We start from the raw sequence: 13878 nt of genomic DNA on the forward strand, positions 1-13878 counted from the left end.
ACTTTTGTTTCCTCCTTTGCCATTCACAGAAGTGTGGTGATACTTGAAGCCAATAGATAGGTTGGCCTCATCTGCCAATGTTCCCTAACAGAGACAAGAAGCTAAGCTGCAAAGATTGTTTAACTTGGTAAAGATAAGTGGATGAATCCAATACTCTGATTAGCTCTGATATAAACATGTGTGCACCTAAGTGCGGAAAGTTGGCTGGATCGAGGAATGCAGCTACTTGTCTTTGGTATATCATTTCTGTTTCAATATACAACGTTGTATGTACTGTGATGTAATAAGATAAATTAAACGAGACAGCCTAGCTGTGGGAGGTTTTTTGATTGTTTTTACTTAACATTCCATGTAGCACACATTCACACTGGTTTCAGTTACATTTCAGAAGGTGTTTACTTTGTTCCATTTTTCACTTATGTATCTTTTTGGTTTTGCCATTCTTTTCTCAATAACGTATGATTATTTCCCCAGTTTTCGAGAAGCCACCGCTCTTTGCAATTATTCTGATAATTCTGAAAGCGCTTGGATATTTAATTGCTGTGGCAGGTTTGGCTACAAGTTTGCCAGGTGAGCAATGTATTTTATTTTATTGAAATTCTTTACATTTTTTGTTCCCTAGAAATTACTTACCCTTTATACTATCAAGGGGAATCAGCTTGCTAGCACACTTAACAAATATCCTACAAAGCAGCTTGTCTGCATTATGAAATGCACAAAGGGTTTGTGAAATCCACACAGGATTTCAATTTCATTGTTCTGCAAGGGACAATGACAATAAAGATATCGTAATCGTAATCATAACAGGGTTGTATAGAACAGGGATCTATGGGGACTTGGAGCTACTATTTTATCTCTTGAACAATTGCCTGAAGGTGGTGTTACCTTCTAATTAGAATGGCTATGCCATGTACTGGGACGCGGGTGGCGCTGTGGGTAAAACCTCAGTGCCTAGGACTTGCCGATCGTAAGGTCGGCGGTTCGAATCCCCGCGGTGGAGTGAGCTCCCATCGTTCGGTCCCAGCTTCTGCCCACCTAGCAGTTCGAAAGCACCCCTAAGTGCAAGTAGATAAATAGGTACTGCTTTATAGCGGGAAGGTAAACGGCATTTCTGTGTGCGGCACGGGTGCTGGCTCACCAGTGCAGCTTCGTCACGCTGGCCACGTGACCCGGAAGTGTCCTCGGACGGCACCGGCTCCCGGCCTCTTGAGTGAGATGAGCGCACAACCCTAGAGTCGGTCACGACTGGCCCGTACGGGCAGGGGTACCTTTACCTTTACCATGCCATGTACTGCTGAATTTTGTAAGTAGGAGCTAAAGGGTTTGCATTAAATTTTTAACTTTGTAATACTGCATATCCTAAAGATTCACTCAGAGCTACTGCTGACATTTTTTGTAATTATTTTAATTTGTGCCCACATTCTTAGTGTGTGTGATGTGTTTGTGCGCCCGCCCGCCTGCCCGCGCATGCACACACACACACATGCAGTTTTCACTTACTGCAGCAGAGAAAATTGTGAACATAAATCTTTTCACATTTAGATGCATTTCTTTACTCTTAACAGCATTAAACATCAGCAAGATGACAAAATGTGTGAAATGACTGAGTTTCAAATATTTAAAGGTTGTCTTTCTAAGGGTGGCCAGCCAGAAATAATAATAGCATACTAGACATCTAAATTTGCGGTGCTCTTTTGGTGGGGGCGTGGAGATTGTGCTTAGATTTGAGTTTAGAAAAAGCTGCCTCTGTGAAATTACATTTATTGCAGCCTTTAAAAAAATAAAGCAATAGAGCTACTTTTTTTTTTTTTTTTTTGGTCCTAAATCCTGGTTTGAATAAATTATCTTTAACTGCAGGCATCCAGTCTTCAGCCCTTTCCACTGCTCTAAAGCAATATTCAATGTTTGGCAAATAAAGCGGCAGTAGCTCTGTTCTAATGGCTCTGTATGCTCGCCTCTTATCTTTCTTATTAGATAAAGGCTAGTTGAGGGTTGCAGTGACTCCTGTGGATTGCAGATACTCATTTGGGATCACAAAATATCTGAAAGGAGTTTGATTTTGCTATGCAGTTTCTAGTCTTTTCCTTTGGCATTAGTGAGAGGTCCACCACACCACACCATACCACACCAGCCCACAAAATTTGGGGTCTCTGATTAATGAAGAGGAAATTGATTGTATGCATTCTTAAATTTCAGCAAGATTACTAAGCTTTGTGTAACTGTGTGTCAAAGTCATTGCATAGAATTTTGCAGAATTTTTTTTTTTAGGCTCACAGTGACTCATTTTAACAGAAGCCTATTCAACAAGTTCGTCAAGTGTGTGAGTTGTTCTTTGGCATCCAGCATCTAAATATTTCCTCCACACTCACCATTTTGAGTTTAAAAATAATTGTGTTTGTATTGGGGGTCCCCCCCCCCCGTCCTAGATGGAAGTAACATCTGTTCTTCAGTCTCCTGTCAATAACTTCATTGTTAGTGAAAAATATTTTAATTTCACTAAACTGCATATTATCAAAGAAGATGTTTGTGATCCAGGTTTTAGCATAAAACCATTGAAATTATGAGTCTTAGAGACCAATGCTTGCAGAAAATTAAAATACAGCCAAGTGTATTTGTTTGCTGTTGGTTTTTGACCCACAGTTCCTTAATATCTTTCTGCATATTCCTTATGGTGGTTGATACATGTAAAAGATGCAGCAAAACCTGACACTTTCTGTAGCAGTTAATGTGCACATTGGCGCAAGATGTTATGGCTGTAGATCTTTTCCTAAGTGTTGTAGTTACACTGCCAGACCAACTCAGAAAATAGAAACAAAAATGCTAACCTAAATACTCCATTTTCTCTCTCTCTCAACAGAATGCCCACCAAAACAAACTTCTGTTATGATTGCCGGCTTAGGAATTATTGATACTGTAGCAGCAATTGCTTTCATTTATATGGTTGTTATTGGTAAGTACTATTTACTTAGAGTATACATGAAATGCTTTATCTTAAAATCAAATGAATATTCAAACAAAGTTCTTGTTTAGTGCCGTTTCGGAGAGGATTGACCAGAAGATCACAAATGCAGGTTGCCTTGTGTACCCTCACATCCAGGGGCCAAATGCAGCCTTGCCAGTGCTTCTTTCCAGCCCTCAGGACTCTCCCTAGGTCACACTGCTCACAGATCCTGTTCTGTACCATCATTGAGGGCTCTTGACTGGCTGAGATGTGTCCTTGAGCTATGATAATGCCCCTTGCTTGCCTGGATGGAGGATGTGTATGTGGGCGTGTAGATAGAAACCAGTGACTTGCATGTAGCTTGAATGTAGCCTCCTGTACAAAGGGAAGAGTTGCATTCTTTGTTCTACCTCTGGCTCCACCTACTTTTTGCCTTGGGTCTCGCCCACCACTGGCGTGCAGCCAGGGAAAGTGGCCCTCAGACTGAGAAAGGTGCTCCATACATGGGGTGATATCACGCAAAAAAAGTTCCTTTACCACATGAGTAGATTTGGGGATGGCACGTGGGGAGAGGAGAGGGAGGTGAAGTACCAATGTGAAAACAGAAATCCTTGAGCTAATGGAACTACTCTGCTGGACATTGCACCTAGCCTATCAGATAAATATTTGGGGCACTACGTAGCATTGTTTTGAAGGAGGGATGGCAGTTGACAATGGATCTCACTGATTTGTCTCTGTTTGCAAGGGTTATATTGGGCTGTTTTTAAGTCCTGTGCCATGAGTACAATGAGCTGCCTTCCATTAAGTGGTGTGGAGCCTATCATTCTCCTTTCTTTCAGAAAAACATTTTACGGGAAATAGAAGGTGCTGGCATTGATCAGTAGGGGCACATATCCAGCAACTGAGTTCTATAAGGCATCTTGCGATGCATTCCAACGCAGATCAATATTTTTGGTCTGGGGGATCTATTGATAAAAGGAAAGCAATCAGCAATCAAACTTGGGGGCACATAATCAGGTCCCAGGCTTACTTGAAGTAGAACTTTATTCCAACATTGGGCCCCAGATGTTGTTAGCCTACAACCCCCTTCATACCTGACCATTCAGCTGGGGATAATGGCAGCTGTACTCCAATATTATTTTGGAGACTCAAGACTGAAGAAGCAGTATGCCTGTATTGTAAATGAAGGGAAGGTGAGTTTGCTGATTGGAGAGAAAATGGGATGGGGTTGGGTAGGCAGTTGTTGACTATGTATACCTGAAAATATTTGGTCTGGATTTTCTATATGCAAGTTATGTGGATGAAGAATGTGAGGGTTGCTCTGGCACAAATGCTGCTTAATAGGTATTTGAAAAATAAACGCAGTCTTGCTGAAAGGAAAGTTTGCAAGCTAGACAGTAATAATACAGCTGTGTGTATTATGCACATAGGCCTTGAAGTCTTTGAGCTGAAATAATAGATATCACATGGTTAAAACTATCCAGAGAAGCATGTAACTTGGCCCATGGATATAACGGGGCTTTCTGATTCTTAGCCCCCCCCCCCATGCACAGTAGCATCACTCTTTGAAACTATGCCTTGGAGGCTGATGTTCAGAGAAAAAGGTTAAGCCCTTTAAAGTTTTTCTAAGCTTTTCGAGTGCTTCAGAAGGAAGGAACGCTTCTGCACTTCTTTCACAAACTTATTGAGGAGATAAACATGAAGAGATTGGAACTGCATTCACAACAATCTATTCCAAAAGTGTTTTGTGTACGTAGCTTTTTGTTCTATGTATCCATGTCCCACAGTTGCTTCTGATACAGATGTGAAGGGAGAGGACTAGTACTGTGTAATGGTGATCTTCTTGGCTGGGTCATGATCGACCCACAGCTGAATTATGCGCTGACTTGCACTATGACCACGATTCCATTGTTTTGTCTGTGTTTGTGTGTGAGAGTGCATCTTTTTTTGTAATTTTTAGTAAAATTATGTCCTGCCTTTCCACCTGAAGATGTCCAAAGGTGGCTAACAACATAAAATTTTAAAAAAGCAATTATCTGCTGATAGTGGTAGATATAAGAGCTGAGCAGACTTCTGCTTTTTGGAACCACTTTGTGTTTTGTACTGGAACTCCAGCCTATATGTCCACCTCTAGTTAGTGATAAAGGACCATGGTTCATTTTATGTCTAAGAAATTGTTCTCAGCGACAGAACTGATGAGGTCTCCCTCCTTCAACACAAGTGCACTCCTGATTCCTTGTTAGCTTTCTTCATTTCAGCAGCCTAATTTAGTTGCGGGAAGTTGTTGCTACTGTAAAAATAAAAATCGAGCACCAGAAACCCTTGCCAATCTAATGTCAATTGCCCATGAATCTACAAGTACATTGTGATCTAACTTCTAACCATCACTGCATTAAAACAGGTAAAGTGGGCGGTAGCAGGTTTGTTTTTTATTTTATTTTTAAGCCCACAGCAGCAGCCAAATGAAGTAAGAAATGGCAGTTGGAATAAATAAGTCTTTAAGAAGTGGTGAAAGACCGTTGGTGAAGAAACAGCCAGGGACAGGAAGGAAGGAAGGGAGAGGAGGATAGAAGGAGAGACAAATATAGTCACACATTGTAAGATAAAAGCCAAAGTGAGTCTCCCATGGCAGGTGTGTGTTCTGCATCTGAAAAAGCTGAAGGCTACTGCTGTGGAATCCATGCATGCATGGCTACGAACTCTGCTTCTTGGCCTTGGGTCGTAGAGGTAGAAGGTCCTGCATGTGTACCATTTTCATTCTGTCTACTGCATTCCAATAGCAAACATGAAAAGGGAAGGAGGGACATGTGGTTTTAACCAAAGATATAAATATTGAAGAAACATTCCACACAATTCGTGCTTTGAACATGCACTCCTGGAAAGCTTGCAAGAATGCAGGTCTGGGTCAAGAAAGGAACTTTGCACGAGCAACCAGAAGAAAAGCTTTGCTTCTGTCACACTCCTGCAATGTTTAAAAAATAAGCATGGGAAAAGCAAGGAGGATGAGACAGAGACACAAGTTAAGAAGTAGAAAGGAAAAGAGAACATATTAAACAATGGCCTCATTGCAGGTAATGCTAAAACCATGAATTGTCACATGTTCCCCTCTTGCCTCTCCTCCTGTGTGATTGGAAGGAGTTTGCTAGCCTTTACTTTCTGTTTCACAGCATCTCTCAGCAAACATCATGTACCAGTAGGAGGTGCTGGCTTAAACAAGCTGTGCTTCATGTGCAACAACTGAAAGTAAATGCTAGTAGCCATGTAGGAAAATGGCAGGAAGGGGACAGAGCATGAGTCCAAGGCTTTGGCTGAAATTCTTTCTTGGTCGTCTTATGTCCCTGCATAGTGGTGATTAGATTTGTGTGCTTTGAGTATCCAGTAAGAAATTGTGCTATATTTTTACTTGTAACCATAGGTACCAGATTCAAAGATCATCAGCCTCCAAAGGTAAGCTTAAAATTAATGCATACGGGGTTGCTGGATGACTCAGGTGATACATAATGTGATTCTGAATCTTTCACAATTGGTTTGATCAGATTGGTAGCAAGTAGAATCACGGCAATGAGAATTCTTGCCATTTTAATAGGTTATGTAGACATGCAACCCTGGCTTTGCCTCATTATTCATTCAACTCTTTATTCATTCAACATCTTTTCCCATCTCCTTCATTATACAACGACTACAGAGTGGAGACTTGAAGTGCAGCTTTACCACTCATACATTGGAATCGTTAAGAATGGGAGAAGTAACCTTTTTTTAAATAATAAAAAAGCTAGAAAAATTTGAAACATTTGAAAAATAAAATCAAGGCAATGCATTTCAGGTAACTTGTATACTACAGCTTTGAATGGTGTAATGGTAGTAGATTAAAGCCTAAAGATTAAGCTCAGGCCCCAGTTTAGCACTTCAGAGAGTAGTGCAATTTGACTCTTGATTCCTTCAGAGGCTGCTCAGTTCACCTCAGGTCCCAGTTTCCATTTGGTGAAACCAAAGCTTTGCTGGGTTTGTTTTCCTGCAAGGACAGCTTTTACAGTTTTGGAGTGGTTAAAAAAGAATGAATACAAAAAAAAAAGAATGAATACAATCTCCTCTACTTTGTTGTGGTAAATTTGTTAGGGGATACTGTGTCTCTTCAAGAGATATGTGCTTCCCTAAAGGTGAAAACCTGCCAAATTTCAGAAACATAAATGCAGGGGTGTTTTTTTGTGTGCTAGGTGCCTTCTCCTTGTGGTTTTTGGGGAAGTTATTTTTGTATGAAAATGGCATACTTTCCTAGGAACACCTCAACAGTGTAAGATGCAGAATTTCAGAATGATGGGTGCTTGGGCCAGGGGTATAAGAGGAATGAGGTGTGGGGGGGAGCCCTGCTTCAGGCTTATGCTCTGCTCAGTTGGCCCCAGAAAGTCTCAGAATTGAAGTACAAAGCTGTGTGCGCGCGCGCCAGAGGCCAGCAGCACTAGAATAACTAACAAGAACAAGGATATTTATTTCTTCGGCATTCCTACCCCAAAACACTGCAGTTAGAGTCCACTGGTAAAGGATCATTCCCTCCAATTAAAACCCATCATCATCAGTCACAAAGATATTCTCCCCAGCTCCCTCCTTTCTTACTCTGATTTTTTTCTTTTCTTATCAGCTTGGGGGGGAGAAATTTGCTGGAGGCCCATTAAACTGCTCAAGGTGATTTGGAGGGCCTCACTTGAGCTCAGCTAAGTTTCTGATCTTTCCAAATTGTTCTGATTTGGCTGAGGATTTGTGCATATGCACAATGCTAATAAGCCCTCCTCCCTATTCTTTTTTTTTTGGGGGGGGGGTGCTTCACCGCTCCTGCAAGCTCCTTATCAACTGTGACACTAGTGTTGGCTACTTTCTAATGTGGAAAGATCAGCCCAGAGAGGGATTGGCAGGACACCGTGTGGTTCTCTTACCCTTCATCCCTGCTTCCTTATATAGACGCACTGTCACTCAAATATGACTGGAAGGCAAAAAGATGCTGCGCTTGAAGTTTGCTCTTAGACTGTTTCTCATGAGCGGCGGATTGGTTGGTAAAGCTGTTTATTCACTGTGCCACTTTAGACTGCAGATGGGGCTAATATGATTGAATGCTCTTCTGTCAACAACAACAACAAGAGCCCTGCACAAATAAAAATTAATGAGAATCATTCTAAACTAATCTTTTCCCTGACATGTGAGTTCTTTTGGCTGATGGTTGGGGGTAGCAGGTGGGGAGGAGGAACATGGAAAAGCATTCAGTTTTGTTAGCTGCTTGAAGTGGTACAATATATAAATGGATTTACCACCACTTTTGCTATGTTTGACATCTAGGGCTGCATTGTTTTTTTTACTCTGGTCTATAGCAATGGAACCAGGATATATATATATATATCCTGAAAGCACACTTGAAAGGTAAAGTGAAACGGCAGGTGCTTCTAATATTTCTTCATCTGTCAGACCTGAGCCCTTGCTTGAAGTTTCATTTTCTCCCCCTCTGGCAGTAGGAGAAATTGATAGCCATACAGCTACTGTTAAAAGGAGGAGATCCAGTCCTTTCCCCTGCAAATTGTAAAATCCGTCTGTGCAGGGTGGCCTTTGATCTATCATGTAAGCTGCCTGGGTTGCACTTCACACTGTTCTGGATATGTCAGGTTGCAAATAAGACAGCTGCCCTATGCCCTAGTGCAGACCTAACATTTATGCCATTGGCTAGGAGATCAAGAATGCACCTTAAGCTTCCACACACCCTCTTTCCATGTCCCATTAGGCCCTAACCACACTTCTTTTACAATGGGAGTTTTCAGACTGGCTGCAAGGCAATCATGTTAACCATGGTTTGTTTATTGATTTCTTTTTTAAAAAAAATGTACAGGCATTCTCTCTCCCCGTGCCCCATGCGTGTCCTACTCATGCGCGGCCGCTTTTACACGGGTTGCTGTGAAATAAAGAAATAAAATGATTGAAATGGCACACCTTCCCTCTCTTGGAGCTGCTGCCTGCAAGTTGCTCAGGTGCTACTGCCCGGGTCATCTTCCCTCTCTTGGTACTGCTGCCTGGAAGTCACTCTCAGCTGCTCGCTTGCTGCGATGGGAGGGATTGGAGGGAAGGCTGGGAGCAGCAGCCCCAAGCAAGAGAAGGCACACTGGGCAGTGGCCCCAAGCAACTTCCAGGCAGCACTTCCGGCAGTGCACCCGAGTCTCTCCCTCCCCACCCCACATGCCCTCCCTATAAAAGTTGGGTGCTCCTCACTTTTTGCGATTTCAGTTATGTGCACGGGGGCCCAGAACATAACGCCCCACATAAGTGGTGGGATGCCTGTATACATAACCCTTTGGTTAAAATCATCTGAGGTGCATAACTCTCAATAAAAAACAGCAATAACAAACCCCATAAACAATTAAAAAGTGTTGGGAAATGCAACCTTTAATATAACCAGCAGAGATAGAAACACGTATGCAGCGAGTAGTGACAATCCGGGCCTTAATTTTTCCTTGTATCCACTGCAGATAATACACTTTGACTACTTTGATTGGTCTTTTATCAACTCCTTGCCAAATTTAGTACACTTCAAATGTATTTTCCAAGTCTGACGAAGTTTTCCTGAAACCCTGGGGTTCTTTTCTTCTTCTTCATACCAGGCAAAATTTATTAGTATTTTTTTACCAGTTAATGGTTATTTCAGAAGATACTGGCAGTGGTATATTCAAAAAATAAAAACTGTCTTTGAGACTACTGTAATTTCTGGGGCAGACCTTTTCCTCTTGCAAAATACGTTTAAACATCATGCATGAGTTTTTCATGATTAACTTTAGTTAGCTTTTCCAGACTTTGCATAAATACTTAATAGGGAAGTCTCTCCATTAAATCAGATATTTTGTTAATTTTTGTTTGTTGTCTTATCTAAGTTAAAACAACCCATCCAGTTTGTAAAATTAATTTTGTAACAGAAATCACATTAAATTCCTTAATTGGGTTCAGTAGCTTCTCAAAAGAGTTATTTGAATAATATATAAATAATGCCACAGCATCTGCTTATGAATTAATTTTAAAATCCTACTGTCCCATCTTAATGCTACTACTGCCTGCTTAGACCCTGATGCTTTGGCTCAAGGCTCAATAGTTAGGGGGAAATGATTTTAAAAATAGGGTAAGCTGAACGTACACCACTAACTGAGACAGAAGTATATGAGTTAGTATATATCGTCAATATTCCTGTAGAAAATTTCCCTTCCAGATCAGCATTTTCCAGAATCAGGTACAAATAGCCCTATTCTAAATAGTCAAAAGCTTTTTCCACATAAAAAAATATAACTCTCTATGGTTTTTAGATTTAGTAATCACATGAATTGTATTCAAAAGATTCCTTATATTCATTTCTAATTTATGTTTTCCTTAAATAAAACTTAACTGATCTTCTGCAGTATACTTCCCAATGATTGTGTTGCCCAGATTTTAAACTCTTGTTTTAAAAGGGTGATGGGTTGGTAAGATTTGACTCCAGAAGCATCTTTATCCTTTCTTAAGGATAAAGAAGCCTATGTTTTTGGAAAGGTTTGTTCTTGCATATCTGCATTTAATGCCTCCAGAAGAAAATATGACAATGCATTTCAAGAAAATATTATGATATTTAGTAGCAAAACCATCTGTTCTTGTTTTAGAAATATTTTAATTCAACAACAGCTGTATAGAGCTCAATAACTTTAACTGGCCTTTGATGATTTTCAATATCTGTTTTTGTTAAACAGGACCGTTTAATGTTTTCTAAACAGGAACTTATTTTCTTTCAAGAGGGAGAATCTGAGGGCTACATAACATTTCCTTAATTCATATGCAGTGTCCTTTGGCTTTGTCTCAGCCCTATCCCTGTTCTTCAATCCTGAACCATGTTATTAGATTATTTTACATCCATAGATGAAAGTAATCTGTTTGGCTGGTAGCCTTCTTGAAAAAAAAATGCCTTGAAATGTTTTGGGTGCAATTGATTAGGCCAATTTGCTTTCTTGGGACTTCTATCTTGCCTACTTTTGTCTTAAACATAGGCATATTCTCCTGCCCCTAATTGTTGAATTTGACTGATAAGATCCTTCAAATCCTTTCCCCTTTTGTTATTAAATAGGCCACACTATGTTATCAAGACCCTCATCACTGATTTTGAGGCCTTCCAACCAGTGACTATAGTAGTCTCAGAAGAATTATTATTTCAGAAATATTTCTGCATCTTTGCAGTCACAATCTGATATTATAGTAATAAATTCTTGACTTGCCAACAGCTTTTTCCTGATTGGGTCTTATCACATGTCTGCTCTGTTGTAATGAGAGCATATCTTCATATGTGTAAGTTCATAGGTACAGATGATCAGAAGAAGTTGAGAATGGAAGGATGAGTAGATATCACACCGTTGTATAAATACTGGGAGAAGGAATGCTTAATGTTCAGAAGCCTTGGAAAGAAAAGCCTACTTTTAAGGCTGGGGTCTCATAACACATCCTCTTTGCTCCAGTAGGCTCCAAATGGAGGGTTAAGTGTACACTCATCATTGCACTGGGATCTACACTCCATGTGTTCTTTCTCTCTTGTCCAAATCAGCTCCTCTGGGAACTAAGGGACTAGCAATCTTGCAGTTTTGGGGAGGGGGGATGAGGCTGTGAGCCAACCTGTGGGACACATTTTCTCTCTGCTCTTGACTACATGTTGCTATTACTGGCCCTAGAGCTAACAGCCTGCCATTAACCTAATTAATGTTCTGCTGTTTCTTGTATTTGTTTTGTAGAATCATTATTTATTGTATATGTCAATTAGAGTCATTTAATTTGGGAGATCCAAGCTAGACATGAAGACATTTATATTTATATATATATATATATACACACATATATATTTTAAATATTTTACAGAAAGCTGTCGAAGAACCACTTAATGGTAGGTAGTAATTGAAATTTTGATCTATATTCAGGGACTTGGTTTTTGTTCCAGTCCAAAAATTAGCTTTTGGGGCTGTATAAAAATGTATACAAGATAATGAAAAAATATTCCTGACCTTAAATTATTGGTTTTTCATAGATCTCTTATGGGTATTAGAAAATAGTTTATGGCTCTGTAATTCTTGGTTTATCTGGACCTTTTCAAAGTTCAGATGGCTTTTTTTTATATACGATAAATACCACTTTGATCTTATAAATTCATTTGCCAAAAGGAATTAGTTTCTTAATGAAAGATTGGTTCCTTCTGAAAAGTAGATATGAGTTATCTTTTGCATGGGGTTCACAAGTTTCTAGGATAGTGCTTAGCAAAACTTGGGGGTTTTTTTTTGTTTTTTGCCTTTTGGTCTCTGATTTCCTCATTTGATCCAACTGGTATTGGGGGAAATCCCAATGAATGCTGATGTAGAATCAAGAGAAAGGCTGGTTGTGCATCAGACTCTCTAATTTCTTTTCCATTACATGGAACTCTTGCATGTCTTAAATTACAATATATTTTAACACTGTTCCTCTTAAACTGCTGTTTACATGGAATTCTTGCATGTCTTAAATTACAATATATTTTAACACTGTTTCTACTAAACTGCTGTTTACTCCTTGCTTCTCTAACTACTAACGTTTTGCTTGGTTTTGCAAAGATGCGAAAGGAGTGATGTTAGAATGATGGTAAGTTTTGCCTGTATTTATTAGCTTTGCTTTTCAGTAGGGCTATGGGATTTTTCCTTTGTTTTGGTTTTTTCCCTTTTTCATGAAACAGGAGGCACACTTCAAAGCATTAGTAGTTCTAGTTATTAGTTTTTCTAGTAAGACACAAACAATCCTTGAATATTTCACCAAAAATAGTCCCTGAGGCCCAGTTTTTCTAGCTATGAATTAAGGTGTGTGCGGGTGTCTCCAAATAGTGGCGGTTTATAGTCACTTTAAAGCCATTGGCAAACTTCCGTATTTCCAGCATCTTTACAGATTTTAGTTTTGCAGCTGTGGCTCCATAAATCCATTTGCTGCATCAAATGGCCATGGCCCCTTATTAAATCAGGCAGGGGGCTTTGCAGTCCACAGATCACCCTCCCAAAATTTCAGTCAACTGCTGAGCCCCAGAATGCAATGCAGCGGAGAACAGTGATAGAAAGGAGCTTCTTCCTTCTCCAAAGCCAATAACAATATGAAGCAAATCTCCTACATCTTCCCCAGCCCCTTTGGCAAATGCGGATGACTAGGGAAGGAGTCAGCAGCGGGCACAAATAATGGCTGGCTACTGAGCCAGGGTAAAACTTGTAGATGTCTGTTTGCCTCCCTTGAGAGGCTCACAGCCTTGTAGCAAAGAATGCAGTTCACAAATAGAACATATATTAATGGCAAACATATTATCTGAGTGTGGAGCTTGTGGAGCCAAAATTACGACACCCTCACACAAGAGGGAAGGTTATCAGCAGTCCCAAGGTTTGCAAGAGAGAGAGAGAGAGAGAGAGAGAGAGAGAGAGAGAGAGAGAGCCTGAAAAGGGAGAAGAGGGGAATGAGACAGAAACAGTCCAATCAGTACAAAACATGTTAAATGGCTAAAGTATATTGGAACATCTTGAAAGAAGGTAGGACTGACTGGAAAACTGAATGAGAGCCTTCTACTGTGCAAGGTTTGCTGCAGATTCCACTTGGCTGTGAATGTCCTACAGGCAAAGTTGCCAGGCACACGCAGGGTCAGGGGGAAGAGTTTCCCGCAACATTGCTTAGCTGGTGGTCAGGAACCCTGACCATGAACACCCCTCCACACTGCAACATTTTGAATTGCCACTTTATTCCTGTTTTTTAAATTACTTTCCTTCCTTTATAAATAAAGGCAAAATAGTATTGGTGGTGGATGTGATCAGAAAAAATGGTATTGGTAGTGGATGTGATCAGTCTGTTAGACTAATGCTTACTAAAAATACTGATTTTCCTAATTTTGTTATTAATCCACAGGGAATTGA

The 13878-nt window shown here is 40.2% G+C and overlaps 1 protein-coding gene across 1 annotated transcript in view; it reads left to right on the forward strand.

Moving 5' to 3' along the window:
- The window catches only part of CD47 (CD47 molecule), a 44555-nt gene that overhangs the window by 25408 nt on the left and 5269 nt on the right, over positions 1-13878 (forward strand). The window contains exons 6-9 of the mRNA XM_081908547.1: positions 475-570; positions 2858-2950; positions 6357-6388; positions 11831-11859. Of these exons, the coding sequence (XP_081764673.1) occupies positions 475-570; positions 2858-2950; positions 6357-6388; positions 11831-11859 (250 nt within the window). The remainder of the gene's footprint in view (positions 1-474; positions 571-2857; positions 2951-6356; positions 6389-11830; positions 11860-13878) is intronic.

The sequence above is a fragment of the Podarcis melisellensis genome (genome assembly GCF_964234715.1).
Source record: "Podarcis melisellensis genome assembly, chromosome: 4".
Lineage (NCBI taxonomy): Eukaryota > Metazoa > Chordata > Lepidosauria > Squamata > Lacertidae > Podarcis > Podarcis melisellensis.